Source organism: Eurosta solidaginis, chromosome 2 (assembly GCF_040869045.1).
Source record: "Eurosta solidaginis isolate ZX-2024a chromosome 2, ASM4086904v1, whole genome shotgun sequence".
NCBI lineage: Eukaryota > Metazoa > Arthropoda > Insecta > Diptera > Tephritidae > Eurosta > Eurosta solidaginis.
The window spans coordinates 33176706-33202680 of NC_090320.1; the positions used below are offsets into that span (position 1 = coordinate 33176706).

The 25975-nt window shown below is 35.5% G+C and overlaps 2 protein-coding genes across 13 annotated transcripts in view; both read left to right on the forward strand.

Annotated features, from left to right (window-relative positions):
* Nucleotides 1-897: 897 nt before the first annotated feature.
* LOC137239516 (probable serine/threonine-protein kinase DDB_G0277165) lies at nucleotides 898-18760 on the forward strand. 12 transcript variants are annotated; one of them, XM_067764913.1, is made up of 2 exons: nucleotides 898-1099; nucleotides 17321-18759. In XM_067764913.1, exon 2 carries the CDS (start codon nucleotides 17648-17650, stop codon nucleotides 18425-18427), a length of 780 nt encoding a protein of 259 aa, XP_067621014.1. In that variant the 5' UTR covers nucleotides 898-1099; nucleotides 17321-17647; the 3' UTR covers nucleotides 18428-18759. The 12 variants fall into 12 exon arrangements, with proteins under 12 accessions (XP_067621014.1, XP_067621015.1, XP_067621013.1 ...); XM_067764914.1 differs by having other exon boundaries at nucleotides 898-1077; XM_067764912.1 differs by having other exon boundaries at nucleotides 900-1019.
* A 4498-nt stretch (nucleotides 18761-23258) lies between these two features.
* Nucleotides 23259-25975, forward strand: part of GckIII (Germinal centre kinase III) — a 43665-nt gene continuing 40948 nt past the window's right edge. The window contains exon 1 of the mRNA XM_067764897.1: nucleotides 23259-24425. Coding sequence (XP_067620998.1) covers nucleotides 23652-24425 — 774 coding nt within the window. The 5' untranslated portion in view covers nucleotides 23259-23651. The remainder of the gene's footprint in view (nucleotides 24426-25975) is intronic.

The window sequence follows — 25975 nt, forward strand, 5'->3', positions numbered from 1 at the left end:
TTAAGGATAGAAATGAAATGCTGAACAAACAGTTTCTTTCCGTTGAATACCTAGACATCAGACATCTGAATGAAGAGGTCTCGCCTGCCTGGAACTTAAGAAGTCATCTCCGTAAGCACGATCAAGAAATCAGGCGCATAAGAACTCATCCATTTGAACCTGATAAGCATAAACAGGCCTTAGTCGCATCTTTGATAAGTCGCTACAAGTTAATGCCGATAATTGCCCGCTTGACTCCGTTCTAAATTCCAAATACCCAAAACTCGCTGTTGGTGAAAGAAATCTCCCGCGAGACGCACGTCACTCTGGCACAACTTCGATATGGCTACTGTAATAGGTTAAACTCTTATTTAAACAGAATAAACCCTGACCTACACAATGAATGTCCCGCTTGTTCCATATGCAATCTGGAACCAACGCCTCTAACACCCATATCTCTTTGATGCGACCCTGTTGAAACAGTAATTTTCTTAGGACTCCGGCCAGAGGATATCGCACCTATTGGATGGGGCGAAGCATTGCTACAAAAACAGTAACCTAGGGTGATCGCCAAAACTTTTTTTTTGGTTTCTGAAATCGTTTTCTGGAGCTTCTTGCAAGCGCAAGAAATTGGGTTTTGGTATCATTATTCGCGGCAATCTATTGCTTTTGCTTTAAGATCCGTAAAAAGTAGACGTATCCGGTTTCTCAGTACCGTCCATCACTATTGGCTATTGTCTGTTAGCAGTGGCATATCAGTAGTATTGAGTAGTAAGTCAACCAGGCAACAGTGGCGGCAGCAACAACAACAACATCAACATCAACAAGCAAGCAACCAACCAGCCAACTTAACACTGGCTTTACTGGCTTTGTTATTCTCACAGTCAGCAGAGACAACTTTACACTCAAAGATTTTCAGTTTGTTTTTGTTAGCCCATCGCTTTGGTTGTCTATTAACTCGTACTGTGGTGCTTCATTGTGCGCTGGCGTGGCGGGTGACAAAATACCAAAAATAAGAGATACAAAAAGCTAAAAAAGATGTAATACAAAACAAAAAATTGTAATAACAAAAAACACGAAAACAAAAGACCAACTACAGTGTGTGATCGATCTTTTCAATGTAATAACATTGCTAAGTTGGTTGGTTGGTTGGCTTTTTGATCGGTCTATTAGTACTTGGCAATTTCTTTCGCGCGCTCGTTCGTTCGTCTAGCATTGTAAAGTCTAAACCTAGCTCGTTGCCTGGTCGCGAGTTGTGTGCTCTGAACCAGCCAAGTTTCAATAAATAAAATATTCATAGCCTTTTTATAATTACGAATTCTTCTAGCATTAGCATTCACATTGCTGTTTCAAATACTTTTTTTTATTGCGGTAGATACTATTTTGATAAGAACATATTTATATGATCCCGAAGATGGCTTTAGAATAAAGCCGAAATATCGACAAGAATAAATTATACAACTATAATACAAAAAGTTGTGTTTTTATTTAAATTGGCCTTCAGCTCAAAAATTTAAAAATATGGTAGATACTATTATTATTATTTTTTTTTGATACTGAAATTTCATTGGGGCCTAAACACCTTACTTTGTCTACGTTCTAAGTTGTGAATCGACAGTTGGCTAAGTGAAATAATATTCCCGTTTGTATATAGTCTTTTACGAAACGCATGAGTCGGTGTTATTTTAGTTGTTGTTTTTGTACTTAATAGATAGCTCAAGTTTAGTTTAAGCTCACCTTTCTCAAATTGCGTTCTTTGATTTTATACCCTGTAGTGGCTATCATATAACAGAATTATGCCTAACCTTTTCTTACTGCATTTAGCATATTTGAACTGACCATACAGGTCTATCAGAGGTGCGAAAGTGTTTATGGAGATGAACGGGCACAATTTCACAAAATTTTTCAATTTCGAAAACTTCGAAAAACGCCATGCCCATTTTTTCGTTTCGAAAAATTTGAAAACGATTTCTTTAGAAGCTAATTTAGCTGTAGTGCAAAATGCAATTATAATTACGCCCTCTATTTCTGTTTCGAAAATTTTGAATTGCTTAGAAAATGTAAAAAAAAGTACAGAATTTTTGGACTAGGTTAATTAGCTAAGTGAAGGCCTATCAGTGTTTCTTAAGAAAAACGTTTCATTTGTACAAAGAACTTGAGTGATATTAGTCAAAAATCTATGTGCACATTTCCAAGATTCTACTTTCCTATCTACTAAATTGAATCTTACATACAGGCATATCTGAAAAGAAAGTGAAAAAAAAAAAACGAATTGCACAACTTTTGTGACATCGAAAGTTTCGAAGAAACGCCACGCCTACTTTTTGCATTCGAAAACTTGTTTCGAAGTAAATTTGGTTGAAGTGCGAAGGTCATTCCTCATAATCATGTCTTTTTTTCTATAACGAAAATTTCGAACAATGCACAAAACAATGTTTAAAAACGTAAATATACTTCTTTCGAAATTAATCAAGCTAACTATGGGCATAACATAGATTCTTAGGAAAAGCGTTTGGAGTACAAAAAAAACTAGCATAGCTTTAACACATAATTGCATACGAAGTATGCAATGTGTAAAAGATTAAAATATGCATAAAGAAGGCAATTGGGAAAGACTTCACAACAGGCATGACGTAGCTGAATGCGTTTACAACCATTTCAACTATCGTAGGGGTGCGAGTTCGACTCCCACTCCCGGGAGAAAAGGCTTTGAAGAGATTTACAAGGTATAATCGAAACAGCAGCTGTCGCCTTGTCCGTCCTGATGTCACGTTGTTTAAATTTTTCCCAAATTATTAAATAAATTATAAAAATTAAAAAATTGCTTCAAATAAATGTTTTCATACATTTAAAAAAGCAATATGGGCAATCCCCGATTATTAAAAAATCATACAAACAGACAAAATTGGTTAATTCGTTGTAGTTCTATAAATAGAACGAAAACAGCAACAAAAACCAAAGTTTCTTTGAAAACCGCCGTACCAAGCATAGCTTTAACACATAATTGCATACGAAGTATGCAATGTGTAAAAGATTAAAATATGCATAAAGAAGGTAATTGGGAAAGACTTCACAACAGGCATGACGTAGCTGAATGCGTTTACAACCATTTCAACTATCGTAGGGGTGCGAGTTCGACTCCCACTCCCGGGAGAAAAGGCTTTGAAGAGATTTACAAGGTATAATCGAAACAGCTGTCGCCTTGTCCGTCCTGATGTCACGTTGTTTAAATTTTTCCCAAATTATTAAATAAATTATAAAAATTAAAAAATTGCTTCAAATAAATGTTTTCATACATTTAAAAAAGCAATATGGGCAATCCCCGATTATTAAAAAATCATACAAACAGACAAAATTGGTTAATTCGTTGTAGTTCTATAAATAGAACGAAAACAGCAACAAAAACCAAAGTTTCTTTGAAAACCGCCGTACCAAGCATAGCTTTAACACATAATTGCATACGAAGTATGCAATGTGTAAAAGATTAAAATATGCATAAAGAAGGCAATTGGGAAAGACTTCACAACAGGCATGACGTAGCTGAATGCGTTTACAACCATTTCAACTATCGTAGGGGTGCGAGTTCGACTCCCACTCCCGGGAGAAAAGGCTTTGAAGAGATTTACAAGGTATAATCGAAACAGCTGTCGCCTTGTCCGTCCTGATGTCACGTTGTTTAAATTTTTCCCAAATTATTAAATAAAATGTACACAAATGTACAGCTAGAATTTTTTTATGTTAATCAGGAATGTCTGTTAAAATTTGAATGAATATTTCGAAAGAGGTATCCATGCAGTTGCCGGAAACATGGAAGTGGCTAGAGATTTATAGTTCGGGCTATAGCCGCATCCCAAGTTTTGAATTAGAAAATTTAAGTTTTCTTATTTCAAAGTTGATCTCAAGTTGAGGTCCGTATAAATTTTATTTTTTTTTTGTCTACATCTCGAGCAAAACCATGCCCTCATTTTCGATTTATAAAATTCCTAAGTTTTCTTATTTCGGTCCTCAAAATTCATCTTCGGTCTTCGATTTACGAATATTATATTAAATAAATTTATGGAACTTTTTAACCCTCAGTTGACTTATTGATGTACGAGGGTTGCTATTTATATTTTGTGCCTTGCCAATACTAATTGTTTGCCGGTGCCATCTGACGTTTTCAATTGAAAGTTTGACGTTTTTTAAGCATAACCTTCTTCAGATAATTTTGAAATTTGAGCACAACTTGTGTTGTGAACAGTAACTTAAAAATTGTATCTCATCGAAAAAATGAAATTAACTCGTGCGATGATTTGTTACGACTTTCGACGTAGATTATCAAGACAGGAGTGCTTTGAACAACTTACTTCCACTTTTGGTGATGAAGCCCCATCACCTGCCACTGTGAAACGCTGGTATAACGAATTCCATCATGGCCACCGTCCAAAATGAGTTGTTGTGCAACAAAACATTGACACTATGCGCGAACTTATATTGCAAGATCGTCATACGACTTATCGTGAGATTGAGGTATCCCTGGGCATTAGTATGACGGGCATCAATAAGATATTGCATGAACATTTAGCTATGAAAAAATTTGTTCGCGTTGGATCCCGCATAATTTGATAAAAGCTCAAAAAGATGCTCGTGTCAATTGGTGCAAAGAAATACTCAAGAAATACAATCGCGGTGCATCAAAAGCTGCATATAATATCTACACAGGTGACGAATCTTGGATCTATGCGTATGAGCCCGAAACAAAACGGCAATCAAGATGAGCCAAGTCCGAAAAAAGTGATTCGTGCGCGAAGCACTTCGAAGCAAATGATCGCCTGTTTCTTCGGAATAACTGGGCATGTGGCTACCGTGCCATTAGAGCAACGAAGAACGGTGAATTCCGAATGGTACACAACCATTTGTTTGCCAGTAGTGCTTGGTGAAATACGGAAGAAGAAGCGGCAACGAAGGATCATTCTTCATCATGACAAAGCCAGCTCGCACACATCGGCTGAAACAACCGTCTATTTAACTCGCCAAAACGTCGAATTAATGAGTCACCCTCCGTACAGCCTTGATTTGGCGCCAAATGACTACTTTTTATTTCCGAAAATCAAGAATAAATTGCGTGGCCAACGTTTTTCGGCGCCTGAAGGAGCCGTTGATGCATTCACAAACCATGTTTTGCAGATACCTCAATCGTAGTGGAAAAGGTGCTACGAAAATTGGTTTGAACGCATGCAAAAGTGTATAGATTATCATGGAGAATACTTCGAAAAACAATAAAGCAATTTTCAATAATAAATTACTGTCTCTCCTTTTTATAATTAGGCTCAAAATATAAATAGCAACCCTCGTATATTTGAAGGACTTGCCGTCATCCCTTGTCAAATTTGTTTGAAGATAAAACCTTTCGGCATTGTGCAGTTTTTCTTTCTAGGAGAGAACGCATAAACCGGGTTGTTTCCAAACCAAATTTTCCAAGAGATGAGGAAAATCGTTTCAATATACATCAATTATCCAGCCTGTCGGAAATCAACAAAACAAAACGAATCAGCCGATTACTCAGTTTTAAAAACATGAGTCGTTAATCATGTTTGTATTCAATATTGGGTATCCACTGTTAAGTTTCGTCTGAACTTAGTCTCCCTTACATGTTTTCTTTTCAACTTTTTAATTCATTGGTGCTAGCTCGTGTTTAAAAATAAAAATTTTCGTTTTGCTCTAACGTCCATTTGTCCAGCGGTGTACTATGTGCGGTGCGGTTCGGTTCGGTGCGATGCGGTACGCTCATGCCATTGAATACTAAATTACGGTGTTTTTGCTTTTACGTAGCATTCGTGTGTTTTTTTTTAGTTTTTTTATTGCACTGCATTTTTGACAAACGCTAAACAAGCTAAGCGCGCACACCGAAGAGATTCAAGAACGGCTTAAAAAGCCAGTTAAAATCAACCAACCAAACAAAAATACCCGTAAAACGTATTTATCTACACAATGATTCCGATCAACTCAGCTGGCTAGCTTGCTGACTGACCAACCAACAAACAAGCCAAAACGCTTAGAAACTCGGTGCGTTTGGACGGAGGACGGACGGTGTTTTGCATAAACTGTGTCGCGCGCTCCAACGTTTTGCCAAGAAGCAAACACATAAACGTGGCGTTATTGTACATTACATATGAACATATCTGCCGAGTTTGTGTACAACGGTTACAGCTAACATACTTACATAGCTCACATATTCCACATATGCATTACACATTACGTATGCGCATATAAAAAAAATGTTGTTGTGAAACGCCGTTCTGGCCGTGATTTGGTTTGGCATTATGGCAATGCACTGCTGACACTGCCATTACCGTTTGCCGCACCCTAAATTCTGAATTTTGAATACGAAAAAAAAAAACAATAAATAATCATATGCCACATACATATGTATATGTACATATGTATAGCGATTTTTGAGCCGATCGCGTGAAATAAAACGGAAAAATATAAAGAAAAATGATATAAAAATATTTCAAAGCTTAATTAGGCATTTATTGTTGTTGGGTGCGTTAATATTAAGTTTTATTTTTTTATTTCTGTCGTTGGTGCTATGAAAAATTGCAAAAGTGCAGCGGAAATGATACGAAACTCATGAAAGAAATATGCGAACTAAAATTCTAAAATATTTTAGAAATCATACATAGAAAGTTTTACACAAGGCCAATACATGAATATGTGGAAGGCTTAGAAAAAAATGTTATCCATAGAGCATTTTGTGTCAGTAGTAAAATGTGAAAATTAAAGAAAAATAAAGAAAAAAAAAAATTAAAAGTTAAATTTTGATATTGTGACACATACTAAGTACATATATAAAATTCCAAAAGGTTTTAAATTCTTAAACACTTAAAAAATAAAATAATAGTTAAAAGAAAAAAATAAATAATAATTAAAAGAAAAAAATAATAAATAATTATTAAAAGAAAAAATAAATAATAATAATCAAAAGAAAAATTAAAAGAATAAAAATAAAAAGGGAAAAATAAAAATAAAAAGAATTTTTAAATTAAAAAATAATAAAAAATTATAATACAAAAAATAATAAATAATAATAAAAAACAATAAATGATAATAAAAAATAAAAGAAAAAACAACAAAAAATCTATATATACATAATAATAATAATTAAAAGAAAAAAATTAATAAAATAAAAGGGGAAAAATAAAAGGATTTTTCTTTTTAAAAAATAATAATAACAATAATAGTAATACAAAAAATAAGAAATAATAATAAAAAATAATAATAAAATATAATAACCCCCAGCGGATTAGGGGGTTAGAATATACCCGCGCACAGTGTTTCGTGTAGAACAAGCTAGCTGGACAAAATTATTTTATGAGATTTTCCGTTTCATATGCAGTCATTTATTACAACTACGTCATTTTTTCAGCCATATGTTCTTTTTTTTTTTGATTTTTTTCCAAAATTTTACTTCATATGCATACATTTGCTTATTTCATATACAGTAACTCATGTGAATAAGTGACATAGATCCAAAAAAATTTAAAGGACTTAAGAATATTACTTTATTGTACTTAAATTGAATGGAATACAAATCTCAATACTCTAAAAAATTCGGAAATAAAATTAAAATTTTTTATGAAAATTCGTCGAATTTTTTAAATATAATTTAGTTTTTATTATAGATCGTGACAAATTTTCTTATGGGAAATTAGTTAAAATAAATTTGCGAAAGCGAAAATTGTAAGAATTATCCAAAAAGGGGTGTCTACTTATTTATGTGAGTGACTGTACATATGTACATACATATTTTGTATTTATTTGTGTATTTATCCTGGCACTACAATTTTTACAGAATTATTTTACAGTACCAGTCAGGAATGTAAAAGTGAATTACGATAATAATAATAACAATGTAAATAATTAAATTAATTATGTGAAAATTACTTATTACAAAAACTTAAAAGTAAAGTATCATACAAAGTAGAAAAGACAATAGATTTAAATTGAATAAAACCTGATCCAACAAAAAGTTATAGGCTAGGTTATCTTTTATAATTATGTTATTATTCGCTAACATCACTTTCATTGGATGAATCACTTGTGGAATAGTCATGAACATCAGCAACACTACTGTGAAAGCTTGAAACAACTGGGGTATTTATTGACTCCTCAACATTATCGGGGGACAGTAAATTTAAGACTTCTGAAGTCAGACTTTTAAATTTTTTCTTAGGTATCTCCCTAAAACTGTTAACTAAAGGATCCGATGTTATAAGCAACATATTCATAAGATCTCTATTCGTGGCTTCACGTGACTGCTTTTGTGTGTTTTCAGCCCTGAATCGTCTCAAATCTTTGTTACGGGCTTCCTGTGCTTCCTCGGAAAGTTGACCAATAGGTAAAATTGCTGATTTTATAATATCAGTACTATGCACTAAGAATTTATGAACCGAAACAGGCATATTAAACCATGGATAGAGATCTATGTATAGTTTTTTAGTCTGGACCGCAAATTTTTCAAATTTTTGGATATTTATATTGTACCCAGATGCTAATGCGCGAAGGAGAGTGTCGCATCTTTTGATGAGCGTTACATCCAATCTCGTAATCTCAGCACTAGCCTCAGAATTTTCGAAAAACCTACGAGCAGTGTTGCCGTCATTGGTATTGCCGAAACCTGGTTTTGGTTTATCTTCATCAATCCATTGTATGTACCTGTTTTTATGCCTTGGTGACTGGTGCGGTAGGTTGTGGCAGGTTGAAGTCAATGATCTTCGCCTTTTTGCTTTTGGTGTGATCTTGTTGACCTTGCGCGTTTATTTTTGTATGTTTTATGGCTACGTGTTTGTTCCCTGTACCAGGGAATTGGTTTTGCCGTTTGTAGATCAGCTTTAAAGGTTCAAATATCTCGTCGGAGCTGGTACGTACATACATCCTATTTGATATGTAGAGATAACTAAATCTATAAAAAAAAAATTAAATTAGATGTGCAAAGAATTCGCAATGGTTTTTTCTTTCGACTATTAGAGAATACTTGCGACTATAACATATGTAAAATTAAGCCCGGATGTCCGCGGATGTATGTAACTTTTTAGTCCCTAAAGTTAAAAATATAGGGAAAAAATGCCTTTTCTTCTTAATAACGGAATGTTAAATATATTGAAAACACTCTAATCGTGAAAGAATTACTATTAAACATTTTTACTTACCTTCGAGCTTAGAATCCATCAAAAAAATTATGTAAAATTGTTCACTTAAAAGAAATATGAATCTTAATATTCAACAAGAATTTTGCAAATTAATCAATGCATTTTACGGCCACTCCTGCCTTCTTACTTTAATTACTCAATATATATGAGCAAAAATATCAAAAAAAAAGCAAAAATCCCGTTATTTTGTTTGTTTTCTTTCATTTCTCATTACACTTTTCTTGGAATAAGAACTTTGTTTTTGTCCAGCTAGCTTGTTCTACACGAAACACTGTGCCGTGGTAGGTATTCCTGTTGTAAGAGGCGACTAAAATACCAAATAGATTCAAGGAGTTGTGTAGCGCAGCCCTTTCAAGGTGTTAACAGCTCAAAATATAGCTTCTCCAACCCAATTGTCAACATCAACTATCCGTGGCGAATCCTGTTTCATCAGCCGAGGCTCTGGCGACCCCGAACTCCTCATGGATCTAGGGGGTGGGAGGGCGGAATGGCCTAGAAGGTCGCATGTGGTCATACCAAATCGTTCCCGAGATGGTCGGGCTTGATACCGGAACGTACCGGATCTCCATCCGGCAAAGGACCATCAACATAGATAGCACTCCCCAGGGCCTTTGGGGAGCGTCCTTATCGCTACAACAACATAAAATATAATAAATAATATTAAAAAAAAAAATAAATAAAAAAATAAAAAAAAAAATTTTAATAAAAACAAGTAAGGAAGGCTAAGTTCGGGTGTAACCGAACATTACATACTCAGTTGAGAGCTATGGAGACAAAATACGGAAAATCACCATGTAGGAAAATGAACCTAGGGTAACCCTGGAATGTGGTTGTATGACATGTGTATCAAATGGAAGGTATTAAAGAGTATTTTAAGAGAGAGTAGGCCATAGTTCTATGGATGGACGCCATTTAGGGATATCGCCATAAAGGTGGACCAGGGCTGACTCTAGAATGTGTTTGTACGATATGGGTATCAAATGAAAGGTGATAATGAGTATTTTAAAAGGGAATGGGCTCTAGTTCTATAGGTGAACGCCTTTTCGAGAAATCCCCATAAAGGTGGACCAGGGGTGACTCTAGAATATGTTTGTACGATATGGGTATCAAATGAAAGCTGTTAATGAGTATTTTGAAAAGGAGTGATCCTTAGTTCCCTAGGTGGACGCCGTTTCGAGATATCGCCATAAAGGTGCACCAGGGGTGTCTCTAGTTGTACGATATGGGAATCAAATGAAAGGTGTTACTGAGCGTTTTAAGAGGGAGTGGGCATTAGGTCTATAGGTGGACGCCTTTTCGAAATGTCGCCATTAGGGTGGGCCAGGGGTGACTCTAGAATGTGTTTGTACGATATGGGTATCAAACGAAAGGTGTTACTGAGCATTTTAAGAGGGAGTGGGCATTAGGTCCATAGGTGGACGCCTTTTCGAGATATCGCCATTAGGGTGGGCCAGGGGTGACTCTGGAATGTGTTTGTACGATATGGGTATCAAATGAAAGGTGGTAATGAGTATTTTAAAAGGGAGTAATCCTTAGTTCTATAGGTGGACGCCTTTTCGAGATATCGCCATAAAGGTGGACCAAGGGTGACTCTAGAATGTTTGTACGATATGGGTATCAAACGAAAGGTGTTACTGAGCATTTTAAGGGGGAGTGGGCACTAGGTCTATAGGTGGGCGCCTTTTCGAGATATCGCCATTAGGGTGGGCCAGGGTGACTCTAGAATGTGTTTGTACGATATGGGTATCAAATGAAAGGTGGTAATGAGTATTTTAAAAGGGAGTAATCCTCAGTTCTATAGGTGGACGCCTTTTCGAGATATCGCCATAAAGGTTGACCAAGGGTGACTCTAGAATGTGTGTACGATATGGGTATCAAACGAAAGGTGTTACTGAGCATTTTAAGAGGTAATGGGCATTAGGTCTATAGGTGGACGCCTTTTCGATATATCGCCATTAGGGTGGGCCAGGGGTGACTCTAGAATGTTTGTACGATATGGGTATCAAACGAAAGGTGTTACTGAGCATTTTAAGAGGGAGTGGGCATTAGGTCTATAGGTGGACGCCTTTTCGAGATATCGCCATTAGGGTGGGCCAGGGGTGACTCTAGAATGTTTGTACGATATGGGTATCAAAGGAAAGGTGTTACTGAGCATTTTAAGAGGGAGTGGACATTAGGTATATAGGTGGACGCCTTTTCGAGATATCGCCATTAGGGTGGGCCAGGGGTGACTCTAGAATGTTTTTACGATATGGGTATCAAACGAAAGGTGTTACTGAGCATTTTAAGAGGGAGTGGGAATTAGGTCTATAGGTGCACGCCTTTTCGAGATATCGCCATTAGCGTGGGCCAGGGTTGACTCTAGAATGTGTTTGTACGATATGGATATCAAATTAAAGGTATTAATGAGGGTTTTAAAAGCGAGTGGCCCTTAGATGTATATGTGAAGGCGTTCTCGCGATATCGACCAAATGTGGATCAGGTGATCCAGAAAATCATCTGTCGGGTACTGCTAATTTATTTATATATTCAATAACACTAACAGTATTCCTGCCAAGATTCCAAGGCCTGTTGATTTCGCCTTGTAGAACTTTTTCATTTTCTTCTACTTAATATGGTAGGTGTCACACCCATTTTACAAAGTTTTTTCCAAAGTTATATTTTGCGTCAATAAACCAATCCCGTTACCATGTTTCATCCCTTTTTTCGTATTTGGTATAGAATTATGGCATTTTTTTAATTTTTCGTAATTTTCGATATCGATAAAGTGGGCGTGGTTATGGTCGGATTTCGGCCATTTTTTATACCAAGATAAAGTGAGTTCAGATAAGTACGTGGGCTAAGTTTAGTAAAGATATATCGGTTTTTGCTCAAGTTATTGTGTTAACGGCCGAGCGGAAGGACAGACGGTGGACTGTGTATAAAAACTGGGCGTGGCTTCCACCGATTTCGACCATTTTTACAGAGAACAGTTAACGTCATAGAATCTATACTCCTACCAAATTTCAAAAGGATTGGTAAATTTTTGTTCGACTTATGGCATTAAAAAAATTCTAGACACACTAAATGAAAATGGGCGGAGCCACGCCCATTTTGAAATTTTCTTTTATTTTTGTATTTTGTTGCATCATATCATTACTGGAGTTGAATTTTGACTTAATTTACTTATATACAGTAAAGATATTAAATTTTTTGTTAAAATTTGAATTAAAAATAATTTTTTTTTTAAAAGTGGGCGTGTTCTTCATCCAATTTTGCTAATTTTTATTTAGCACATATATAGTAATAGTAGTAACGTTCCTGCCAAATTTCATCATGATATCTTCAACGACTGCCAAATTACAGCTTGCAAAACTTTTAAATTACCATCTTGTAAAAGTGGGCGGTGCCACGCCCATTGTCCAAAATCTTACTAGTTTTCTATTCTGCGTCATAACGTCAACCCATCTACCAAGTTTCATCGCTTTAACCGCATTTGGCAATGAATTATCGCATTTTTTCGGTTTTTCGAAATTTTCGATATCGAAAAAGTGGGCGTGGTTATAGTCCGATATCGTTCATTTTAAATAGCGATCTGAGATGAGTGCTCAGGAACCTACATACCAAATTTCATCAAGATACCTCAAAATTTACTCAAGTTATCGTGTTAACGGACGGACGGACGGACGGACGGACGGACGGACATGGCTCAATCAAATTTTTTTTGGATCCTGATTATTTTGATATATGGAAGTCTATATCTATCTCGATTCCTTTATATATGTACAACCAACCGTTATCCAATCAAACTTAATATACTCTGTGAGCTCTGCTCAACTGAGTATAAAAAATATAAAACCAATTTAAAAATTTTAATATATGTATGTATTTCTTCTGTACTTTATTTTGTGACTGAACTTCTTTCAAACGACTGCACCGAATTTGATGAAATTTTGTGTGTATGTTCATGAGGAATTGAGGATGCTTTAGATTCATAATTGCGCCGGTTTACTTCTTATCTTTCCGAGAAGTGAACTTGGGACCTTCCTGTTCTAATGAAATAAATATTTTGGCACAGAGGTACCCCCTTAATATGGCTTAATATTTGATAAACTTTTCTTTCGGGATTTCCGGAAAGCGGACCAAGGACCGATCTATTCGGAAAAATCTAATTTATGGTGCGATTTGCTTTCAATTCGGTGCAAGGGTACCTCTTTATAAAGCATTAACCAGAGATCGACCTATTCTAGAAAATCGTATTTAGAGTACAATTTGCTTGAAATTTGACACAGGGATACCCCCTTGATTGGCTTTTATTCGAGAAACTTTCCTCTCCGGAAAGCGGACCAAGGACCGATCTGTTCGGGAAATTCTAATTTAGGCTGCGATTTGCTTTAAATTCGGTGCAAGGGTACCTCTTTATCAAGCTTAACATTTGAGAAACGTTTCTTTCCGGAAAGCGGACCATAAACCAATCTATACGGAAAATCTAATTTATGGTCCGATTTGTTTGAAATTCAGTGCAGGGGCCCTCTTTATAAGCTTAATATTTGAGAAACTTGAGGTAGGAAGGAAAGGAACTTATTATCAAGTTGGAGTAGCATAGAGAAAAATCGAGAAAGTGAAAGGGGGAAGTTACGACGAGAGACAGGAATCAAATATGGAGACGAGGAGGGAGGGGGAAACATTTGCAAAAAGTTTTTTTTGCAGAAGCTACAGTATGACAAACTCCTCTCATTACTGAGAACGTATATATATCACAAAGAACAGTATTATTGTGGCAGCGGAACGCCTCAATTGGGTATCTATGAATGTGTTATATGTAACGATGAATGGGATTTTTAAAATTGTACCTGTATTAGTGTTATATAATTTCATAGTGGTTTATAGAAACGAAGATATTGAAAGCGGGCTGTCAGGTGAAGCACGCATTCCATATTTGGTATAGAGATTTTAGAGGTAAGGAGAGTGGGACTAGGAGTGGTAGTGGGAGTAGGAGTTGGTGTGGAAGTAGCACCGGTAGTTGGTCTCGGGAGTGGGAGGAAGATAAATGGGCAAGATGGACAATAATAAGAATAGTGAGGGAAGAGGAAAAGTGAGACTCACTTTTAAAATGAATTCAAACCAACTTTCGGGCAGAACAAAGTCTTCCGGGTACTCTAGTAGTATTATAAAAAAACTAAGACTCATAAAACGGAAATATATATGTATGTATTAGATATATGTATACACAATAAATTCAAATTAAATGAAATAGAATTATTTTTAACTTAATAAAAATTATATTGACAGAACATCTTTTTTAAATCCTTATAATAAAAATAAATTTCGAAAATGTTATAAATGAGTTAAAAAATTTATTAAACTAAAAAATTTACAATCCACAAAAATCCAAATAAAAAAATGTTTCAATTAAAAAAATTCTAAAAGTTTTTAAAATAACTGAAAAAATTAAAATGTTGCCTAATACATACAGAAAAGTTATGAAATGGCAAACATTTAGATAAATGAAATAAAAAAAATTTAAATTATATACAACCTTGAATCAAAAAAAAAGAAATGTTTTATTTGTTAAAATTAAAAAATAATATAAAAAAAGTAAAAAACAAATTTTAATTTGTTAAAAGTGAAAGATAATATAAAAAAGTAAAAAACAAATTTTAATACAAATGGAAAATTTTCAAATAGAGTTGGTTTATAGTCAGGCAATTCACAAGGTCTCATATGCGCCATATGTGCTATGTTTTCATAAAATTTTGTGTTGAAAACCATCGAAACAACCAATTTGTATTTAACAAATCGAAAATTTTCTTCAAAAAAAAATTAATATAGAATGGAGTTTGTATATAGTCAGGCAATTCACAAGCTCCCATTTGCGCCGCATGTAAATTTTGAAAATCTTATAAATGAGCTCAAAAATTTATTAAACTAAGAATTTTACAATCTAAGAATACTTCAAATTAAAGATGTTTTCAATTTAAAGAATTCTAAGTTTTTAAAATAACTGAAAAATTAAAATTTAGCTTAATAAATCCAGAAAAGTTATGTAATGACAAAAATTTAGATAAATGAAATAAAAAAATTTTAAATATATACAACTTTGAATAAACAAAAAAAATAAATAAAAGACAAATTTTATTTGTTAAAAGTAAAAAATAATATAAAAAAAGTAAAAAACAAATTTTAATTTGTTAGAAATAAAAATTAATGTACAAAAAGTAAAAAAACAAATTTTAATACAAATGGAAAATTTTCAAATGGAGTTGGTTTAAGAGGTTTACGCCGATCACTTTATCGGCGGCGGCGGTGTAGGCACTATTATATACTGGCGTCGGCGGCGTGGGCGGCGCGCCGGCGTACGCCGGTTTTCTTACTTTAAAAAGCTTGATTTTCCTATTTAAAAAAAATAGTATTTAGTGAAGGTTTTGTTTGTATGTATTTAAAGAAATCAACGTGTTGGCCATTTCGGAAAGATCCGGGGTTTTTGCCTCAAGATCTCTCAGACCGTTCAAAAATTTTCAGGAGTTGCTCCTTGCGGCGGGAATGTCCCTCGTTCACTTACTCCAGAGATGCTTCGGCGACTTACGGTTGCTATTAATGGTCTATTAATACTCATGACTCTCGTGACACAGGGCGCCTCCAGTTTTTTCGGCTGTTTTTAAGAGCTGCAATTCCCGATGTGCGAACAGTAGCAATCCCGACCACCAGTCGCTACCACGCCTCCTGACCCTCACACCATATGCCAGCACAGAATCTATAGGACTGCGACTTCGAACTCATACCTTCGTCGACGTCATTTTCCTAGAAGCCCTAGGTGTAGCTCCGAAGACTTTCCAACGGATGCTTTTGTCGCGCTATGCTGCCGAGCTACACTAGAGAAACACCTTGTAACGTTAGAGCGTGACCATTATGGATGACCGCGTAGCTTCAGTTTTCAGACTGGTTCGACTGTCCACTACGTTAGGGTTCAGCCAATCGCAATATAAAATTTTGAAAAAAATCGGCACCTTTTTTGCTTGAGGACAATTTGAAAACAATTTGAAACGCCTTGGGTAATTTTATTTGAATTCATTGTTCATTATATTTTGGAAAAAATATGCAAAGTGAGCATATAAATTTATTATATAGCTTTTATTTTAGTGTTTTGTTTTAATAACTTGGTGAATTGGGTGATGCAAAGTCCGTGACATCGAAAACGTCTGTTTTTTTTAAATAACTTTTGAACAGTTAGAAAGAGTTAAATTTCGCAATTAGTTTCTTATAACTGGCAGTGATGCGCATCCGTTGAAACCACTTTCGATCATATCCGACCAATTTTCGACATGAACAATAAATGGCCTAAACAGTTTTAAACGAGTAGAAAATATATTAACGCGCCGGACGCCGCCGCCGCCGCCGCGCCAATATTTTTGACATTCGGCGGCGGCGTACGAAAAACGACCCTAATCGGCGGTGGCGGCGGGGTTTTTCGGCGGCGTATATCTCTAGTTGGTTTATAGTCAGGCAATTCACAAGGTCTCATATGCGCCATATGTACTATGCTTTAATAAAATTTTGTGTTGAAAACCATCGAAACAACCAATTTGTATTTAACAAATTCAAAAATTTTCTTCAAAAAAAAATTTATATAGAATGGAGTTTGTTTATAGTCAGGCAATTCACAAGCTCCCATTTACGCCGCATGTAAATTTCGGAATTGTTATAAATGAGTTCAAAAATTTATTAAACTAAGACATTTACAATCTAAAAATACTTCACATTAAGGATTTTTTCAATTTAAAAAAATCGAAAAGTTTTTAAAATAACTTGAAAAATTAAAATGTTGCCTAATAAATATAGAAAAGTTATGAAATGTCAAAAATTTAGATAAATGAAATAAACAAAATATTTAATATATACAAGTTTGAATCCAAAAAAAAAAAAAAAACAAAAAAATTAATAAAAAATTTTAATTTGTTAAAAGTAGAAAATAATATAAAAAAAGTAAAAAAAAAACAAATTTTAATACAAATCGAAAATCTTCAAATGGAGTTTGTTTATAGTTAAGCGAGGTCTCATATGCGCCGTATGTGCTATGATTTAATAATTAAATTTTATGTTGGAAACCATTTTACATGAATACGACACTCTTGTGAGTTGCCCAATTACATTGATAGTACTTTTCCATGCAGCATTAAATAAACGAATAAACCAAAGAAAAATAGTTAAAACTATATAATTTAATTTAAAAAAAAGCTATGCTTTCATCGATGTGCCATCGTCATTGGAGCGGCAAGGCGCGCACATCATTCGCCCAAAAATAGCAAAAATTATAAAAAGTTGTGTCGACGGTGTCGTCATCCCAGACAAACAGACGAAAAATAAATATTTATTTCACAGTAACTAATAAGATAACCAAATAAAACAACAGCGATTGCAAAAAAAAATCAACAACAACAAGTTGCTTGTAAGCAATCAAATTAAGAGAGCAAAAAAAAACAAAAACAAACCTTACAGGAATGTGGCGTACCTCGCACGTAAACGTTGATATAACGAACAACAACAATGGCGGGAGTGGCAACAATGCTCATGGCTCAGCTGGTGGTGGTGGGGGCGGTATGCAACGTAGCACATCAACAAATTTTTCTAATTACCAACAACAACAACATCCACAACAGCATCATCTTCATCCACAACATACACATTACATTGATGGCGCAACTGCAATCGGCGGCGCAGCGACCCCAAAGCAAATGTCCCAATTACAGCGTGATCGTTTCGCCTCCTCTCAAGCCATTTTACAAGATGCCATTACTGAATCGAAAATAAGTTTGCATGTGAATTATCGAAATAGCAACAGTCACAGCAATGGCTTGAACAATAATAACAACAACAGTAGCAATAATATTGCTGCACAACAACAACAACAACAACGGCCTCGTCCCATCTCAATGTACGAACAGTATCGTTCACCACGTCCATATAGCGTTAATTTGGATTCTCCACAACCGCCATTAACACCACCACCTGCACCTGGCGGACGTAGTGAGAGTTTCTTTTTTGGCGAGAGTAATACACAAAATGTGACCGCTTTACGGCAACAACATCAGCAACATCAATTCAGACACAAAAATAAAATGCCGCAGCAACAACAACATTATCTCAAGCAAATGCAAGCGCCACAAAGAGCTGCATCACCCATTACAACAATATCATCGGCGTTAACGGCATCAGCAGTTAGCGGAAAATCACAAATACCTCGTGCACATTTGCGTCAAAGCCCCAGCGAATTGGTATGAAATAGAAGAAGTAAAAACATTTGATGCTTATAGCAGTTTTTATGCCACCAATAATTTTATTTTTCCTTTTCTATTGCAATATTTTTGGTTTTATAAATTCCACAAAAATTCAACTCTGAGTGCATCTGCAGGAAAGCCAAACTTTCGTTATGTAGGACACCTGTTTTAAGGTGGCGCACAGTGTGAAATTTTGTGGTGTTAAGTGAAAAGAATTATTTAATAATCTATATACATATATAACAAGTAAGGAAGGCTAAGTTCGGGTGTAACCGAACATTACATACTCAGTTGAGAGCTATGGAGACAAAATAAGGAAAATCACCATGTAGGAAAATGAACCTAGGGTAACCCTGGAATGTGGTTGTATGACATGTGTATCAAATGGAAGGTATTAAAGAGTATTTTAAGAGAGAGTAGGCCATAGTTCTATGGATGGACGCCATTTAGGGATATCGCCATAAATGTGGACCAGGGCTGACTCTAGAATGTGTTTGTACGATATGGGTATCAAATGAAAGGTGATAATGAGTATTTTAAAAGGGAATGGGCTTTAGTTCTATAGGTGAACGCGTTTTCGAGAAATCCCCATAAAGGTGGACCAGGGGTGACTCTAGAATATGTTTGTACGATATGGGTATCAAATGAAAGCTGTTAATGAGTATTTTGAAAAGGAGTGATCCTTAGTTCCCTAGGTGGACGCCGTTTCGAGATATCGCCATAAAGGTGGACCAGGGGTGTCTCTAGTTGTACGATATGGGAATCAAATGAAAGGTGTTACTGAGCGTTTTAAGAGGGAGTGGGCATTAGGTCTATAGGTGGACGCCTTTTCGAAATGTCGCCATTAGGGTGGGCCAGGGGTGACTCTAGAATGTGTTTGTACTATATGGGTATCAAACGAAAGGTGTTACTGAGCATTTCAAGAGGGAGTGGGCATTAGGTCCATAGGTGGACGCCTTTTCGAGATATCGCCATTAGGGTGGGCCAGGGGTGACTCTGGAATGTGTTTGTACGATATGGGTATCAAATGAAAGGTGGTAATGAGTATTTTAAAAGGGAGTAATCCTTAGTTCTATAGGTGGACGCCTTTTCGAGATATCGCCATAAAGGTGGACCAAGGGTGACTCTAGAATGTTTGTACGATATGGGTATCAAACGAAAGGTGTTACTGAGTATTTTAAGAGGGAGTGGGCACTAGGTCTATAGGTGGACGCCTTTTCGAGATATCGCCATTAGGGTGGGCCAGGGGTGACTCTAGAATGTTTGTACGATATGGGTATCAAACGAAAGGTGTTACTGAGCATTTTAAGAGGGAGTGGGCATTAGGTCTATAGGTGGACGCCTTTTCGAGATATCGCCATAAGTTACGACGAGAGACAGGAATCAAATATGGAGACGAGGAGGGAGGGGGAAACATTTGCAAAAAGTTTTTTTTGCAGAAGCTACAGTATGACAAACTCCTCTCATTACTGAGAACGTATATATATCACAAAGAACAGTATTATTGTGGCAGCGGAACGCCTCAATTGGGTATCTATGAATGTGTTATATGTAACGATGAATGGGATTTTTAAAATTGTACCTGTATTAGTGTTATATAATTTCATAGTGGTTTATAGAAACGAAGATATTGAAAGCGGGCTGTCAGGTGAAGCACGCATTCCATATTTGGTATAGAGATTTTAGAGGTAAGGAGAGTGGGACTAGGAGTGGTAGTGGGAGTAGGAGTTGGTGTGGAAGTAGCACCGGTAGTTGGTCTCGGGAGTGGGAGGAAGATAAATGGGCAAGATGGACAATAATAAGAATAGTGAGGGAAGAGGAAAAGTGAGACTCACTTTTAAAATGAATTCAAACCAACTTTCGGGCAGAACAAAGTCTTCCGGGTACTCTAGTAGTATTATAAAAAAACTAAGACTCATAAAACGGAAATATATATGTATGTATTAGATATATGTATACACAATAAATTCAAATTAAATGAAATAGAATTATTTTTAACTTAATAAAAATTATATTGACAGAACATCTTTTTTAAATCCTTATAATAAAAATAAATTTCGAAAATGTTATAAATGAGTTAAAAAATTTATTAAACTAAAAAATTTACAATCCACAAAAATCCAAATAAAAAAATGTTTCAATTAAAAAAATTCTAAAAGTTTTTAAAATAACTGAAAAAATTAAAATGTTGCCTAATACATACAGAAAAGTTATGAAATGGCAAACATTTAGATAAATGAAATAAAAAAAATTTAAATTATATACAACCTTGAATCAAAAAAAAAGAAATGTTTTATTTGTTAAAATTAAAAAATAATATAAAAAAAGTAAAAAACAAATTTTAATTTGTTAAAAGTGAAAGATAATATAAAAAAGTAAAAAACAAATTTTAATACAAATGGAAAATTTTCAAATAGAGTTGGTTTATAGTCAGGCAATTCACAAGGTCTCATATGCGCCATATGTGCTATGTTTTCATAAAATTTTGTGTTGAAAACCATCGAAACAACCAATTTGTATTTAACAAATCGAAAATTTTCTTCAAAAAAAAATTAATATAGAATGGAGTTTGTATATAGTCAGGCAATTCACAAGCTCCCATTTGCGCCGCATGTAAATTTTGAAAATCTTATAAATGAGTTCAAAAATTTATTAAACTAAGAATTTTACAATCTAAGAATACTTCAAATTAAAGATGTTTTCAATTTAAAGAATTCTAAGTTTTTAAAATAACTGAAAAATTAAAATTTAGCTTAATAAATCCAGAAAAGTTATGTAATGACAAAAATTTAGATAAATGAAATAAAAAAATTTTAAATATATACAACTTTGAATAAACAAAAAAAATAAATAAAAGACAAATTTTATTTGTTAAAAGTAAAAAATAATATAAAAAAAGTAAAAAACAAATTTTAATTTGTTAGAAATAAAAATTAATGTACAAAAAGTAAAAAAACAAATTTTAATACAAATGGAAAATTTTCAAATGGAGTTGGTTTAAGAGGTTTACGCCGATCACTTTATCGGCGGCGGCGGTGTAGGCACTATTATATACCGGCGTCGGCGGCGTGGGCGGCGCGCCGGCGTACGCCGGTTTTCTTACTTTAAAAAGCTTGATTTTCCTATTTAAAAAAAATAGTATTTAGTGAAGGTTTTGTTTGTATGTATTTAAAGAAATCAACGTGTTGGCCATTTCGGAAAGATCCGGGGTTTTTGCCTCAAGATCTCTCAGACCGTTCAAAAATTTTCAGGAGTTGCTCCTTGCGGCGGGAATGTCCCTCGTTCACTTACTCCAGAGATGCTTCGGCGACTTACGGTTGCTATTAATGGTCTATTAATACTCATGACTCTCGTGACACAGGGCGCCTCCAGTTTTTTCGGCTGTTTTTAAGAGCTGCAATTCCCGATGTGCGAACAGTAGCAATCCCGACCACCAGTCGCTACCACGCCTCCTGACCCTCACACCATATGCCAGCACAGAATCTATAGGACTGCGACTTCGAACTCATACCTTCGTCGACGTCATTTTCCTAGAAGCCCTAGGTGTAGCTCCGAAGACTTTCCAACGGATGCTTTTGTCGCGCTATGCTGCCGAGCTACACTAGAGAAACACCTTGTAACGTTAGAGCGTGACCATTATGGATGACCGCGTAGCTTCAGTTTTCAGACTGGTTCGACTGTCCACTACGTTAGGGTTCAGCCAATCGCAATATAAAATTTTGAAAAAAATCGGCACCTTTTTTGCTTGAGGACAATTTGAAAACAATTTGAAACGCCTTGGGTAATTTTATTTGAATTCATTGTTCATTATATTTTGGAAAAAATATGCAAAGTGAGCATATAAATTTATTATATAGCTTTTATTTTAGTGTTTTGTTTTAATAACTTGGTGAATTGGGTGATGCAAAGTCCGTGACATCGAAAACGTCTGTTTTTTTTAAATAACTTTTGAACAGTTAGAAAGAGTTAAATTTCGCAATTAGTTTCTTATAACTGGCAGTGATGCGCATCCGTTGAAACCACTTTCGATCATATCCGACCAATTTTCGACATGAACAATAAATGGCCTAAACAGTTTTAAACGAGTAGAAAATATATTAACGCGCCGGACGCCGCCGCCGCCGCCGCGCCAATATTTTTGACATTCGGCGGCGGCGTACGAAAAACGACCCTAATCGGCGGTGGCGGCGGGGTTTTTCGGCGGCGTATATCTCTAGTTGGTTTATAGTCAGGCAATTCACAAGGTCTCATATGCGCCATATGTACTATGCTTTAATAAAATTTTGTGTTGAAAACCATCGAAACAACCAATTTGTATTTAACAAATTCAAAAATTTTCTTCAAAAAAAAATTTATATAGAATGGAGTTTGTTTATAGTCAGGCAATTCACAAGCTCCCATTTACGCCGCATGTAAATTTCGGAATTGTTATAAATGAGTTCAAAAATTTATTAAACTAAGACATTTACAATCTAAAAATACTTCACATTAAGGATTTTTTCAATTTAAAAAAATCGAAAAGTTTTTAAAATAACTTGAAAAATTAAAATGTTGCCTAATAAATATAGAAAAGTTATGAAATGTCAAAAATTTAGATAAATGAAATAAACAAAATATTTAATATATACAAGTTTGAATCCAAAAAAAAAAAAAAAACAAAAAAATTAATAAAAAATTTTAATTTGTTAAAAGTAGAAAATAATATAAAAAAAGTAAAAAAAAAACAAATTTTAATACAAATCGAAAATCTTCAAATGGAGTTTGTTTATAGTTAAGCGAGGTCTCATATGCGCCGTATGTGCTATGATTTAATAATTAAATTTTATGTTGGAAACCATTTTACATGAATACGACACTCTTGTGAGTTGCCCAATTACATTGATAGTACTTTTCCATGCAGCATTAAATAAACGAATAAACCAAAGAAAAATAGTTAAAACTATATAATTTAATTTAAAAAAAAGCTATGCTTTCATCGATGTGCCATCGTCATTGGAGCGGCAAGGCGCGCACATCATTCGCCCAAAAATAGCAAAAATTATAAAAAGTTGTGTCGACGGTGTCGTCATCCCAGACAAACAGACGAAAAATAAATATTTATTTCACAGTAACTAATAAGATAACCAAATAAAACAACAGCGATTGCAAAAAAAAATCAACAACAACAAGTTGCTTGTAAGCAATCAAATTAAGAGAGCAAAAAAAAACAAAAACAAACCTTACAGGAATGTGGCGTACCTCGCACGTAAACGTTGATATAACGAACAACAACAATGGCGGGAGTGGCAACAATGCTCATGGCTCAGCTGGTGGTGGTGGGGGCGGTATGCAACGTAGCACATCAACAAATTTTTCTAATTACCAACAACAACAACATCCACAACAGCATCATCTTCATCCACAACATACACATTACATTGATGGCGCAACTGCAATCGGCGGCGCAGCGACCCCAAAGCAAATGTCCCAATTACAGCGTGATCGTTTCGCCTCCTCTCAAGCCATTTTACAAGATGCCATTACTGAATCGAAAATAAGTTTGCATGTGAATTATCGAAATAGCAACAGTCACAGCAATGGCTTGAACAATAATAACAACAACAGTAGCAATAATATTGCTGCACAACAACAACAACAACAACGGCCTCGTCCCATCTCAATGTACGAACAGTATCGTTCACCACGTCCATATAGCGTTAATTTGGATTCTCCACAACCGCCATTAACACCACCACCTGCACCTGGCGGACGTAGTGAGAGTTTCTTTTTTGGCGAGAGTAATACACAAAATGTGACCGCTTTACGGCAACAACATCAGCAACATCAATTCAGACACAAAAATAAAATGCCGCAGCAACAACAACATTATCTCAAGCAAATGCAAGCGCCACAAAGAGCTGCATCACCCATTACAACAATATCATCGGCGTTAACGGCATCAGCAGTTAGCGGAAAATCACAAATACCTCGTGCACATTTGCGTCAAAGCCCCAGCGAATTGGTATGAAATAGAAGAAGTAAAAACATTTGATGCTTATAGCAGTTTTTATGCCACCATAATTTTATTTTTCCTTTTCTATTGCAATATTTTTGGTTTTATAAATTCCACAAAAATTCAACTCTGAGTGCATCTGCAGGAAAGCCAAACTTTCGTTATGTAGGACACCTGTTTTAAGGTGGCGCACAGTGTGAAATTTTGTTGTGTTAAGTGAAAAGAATTATTTAATAATCTATATACAATATATAACAAGTAAGGAAGGCTAAGTTCGGGTGTAACCGAACATTACATACTCAGTTGAGAGCTATGGAGACAAAATAAGGAAAATCACCATGTAGGAAAATGAACCTAGGGTAACCCTGGAATGTGGTTGTATGACATGTGTATCAAATGGAAGGTATTAAAGAGTATTTTAAGAGAGAGTAGGCCATAGTTCTATGGATGGACGCCATTTAGGGATATCGCCATAAAGGTGGACCAGGGCTGACTCTAGAATGTGTTTGTACGATATGGGTATCAAATGAAAGGTGATAATGAGTATTTTAAAAGGGAATGGGCTTTAGTTCTATAGGTGAACGCGTTTTCGAGAAATCCCCATAAAGGTGGACCAGGGGTGACTCTAGAATATGTTTGTACGATATGGGTATCAAATGAAAGCTGTTAATGAGTATTTTGAAAAGGAGTGATCCTTAGTTCCCTAGGTGGACGCCGTTTCGAGATATCGCCATAAAGGTGGACCAGGGGTGTCTCTAGTTGTACGATATGGGAATCAAATGAAAGGTGTTACTGAGCGTTTTAAGAGGGAGTGGGCATTAGGTCTATAGGTGGACGCCTTTTCGAAATGTCGCCATTAGGGTGGGCCAGGGGTGACTCTAGAATGTGTTTGTACTATATGGGTATCAAACGAAAGGTGTTACTGAGCATTTCAAGAGGGAGTGGGCATTAGGTCCATAGGTGGACGCCTTTTCGAGATATCGCCATTAGGGTGGGCCAGGGGTGACTCTGGAATGTGTTTGTACGATATGGGTATCAAATGAAAGGTGGTAATGAGTATTTTAAAAGGGAGTAATCCTTAGTTCTATAGGTGGACGCCTTTTCGAGATATCGCCATAAAGATGGACCAAGGGTGACTCTAGAATGTTTGTACGATATGGGTATCAAACGAAAGGTGTTACTGAGTATTTTAAGAGGGAGTGGGCACTAGGTCTATAGGTGGACGCCTTTTCGAGATATCGCCATTAGGGTGGGCCAGGGGTGACTCTAGAATGTTTGTACGATATGGGTATCAAACGAAAGGTGTTACTGAGCATTTTAAGAGGGAGTGGGCATTAGGTCTATAGGTGGACGCCTTTTCGAGATATCGCCATTAGGGTGGGCCAGGGGTGACTCTAGAATGTTTGTACGATATGAGTATCAAAGGAAAGGTGTTACTCAGCATTTTAAGAGGGAGTGGACATTAGGTCTATAGGTGGACGCCTTTTCGAGATATCGCCATTAGGGTGGGCCAGGGGTGACTCTAGAATGTTTTTACGATATGGGTATCAAACGAAAGG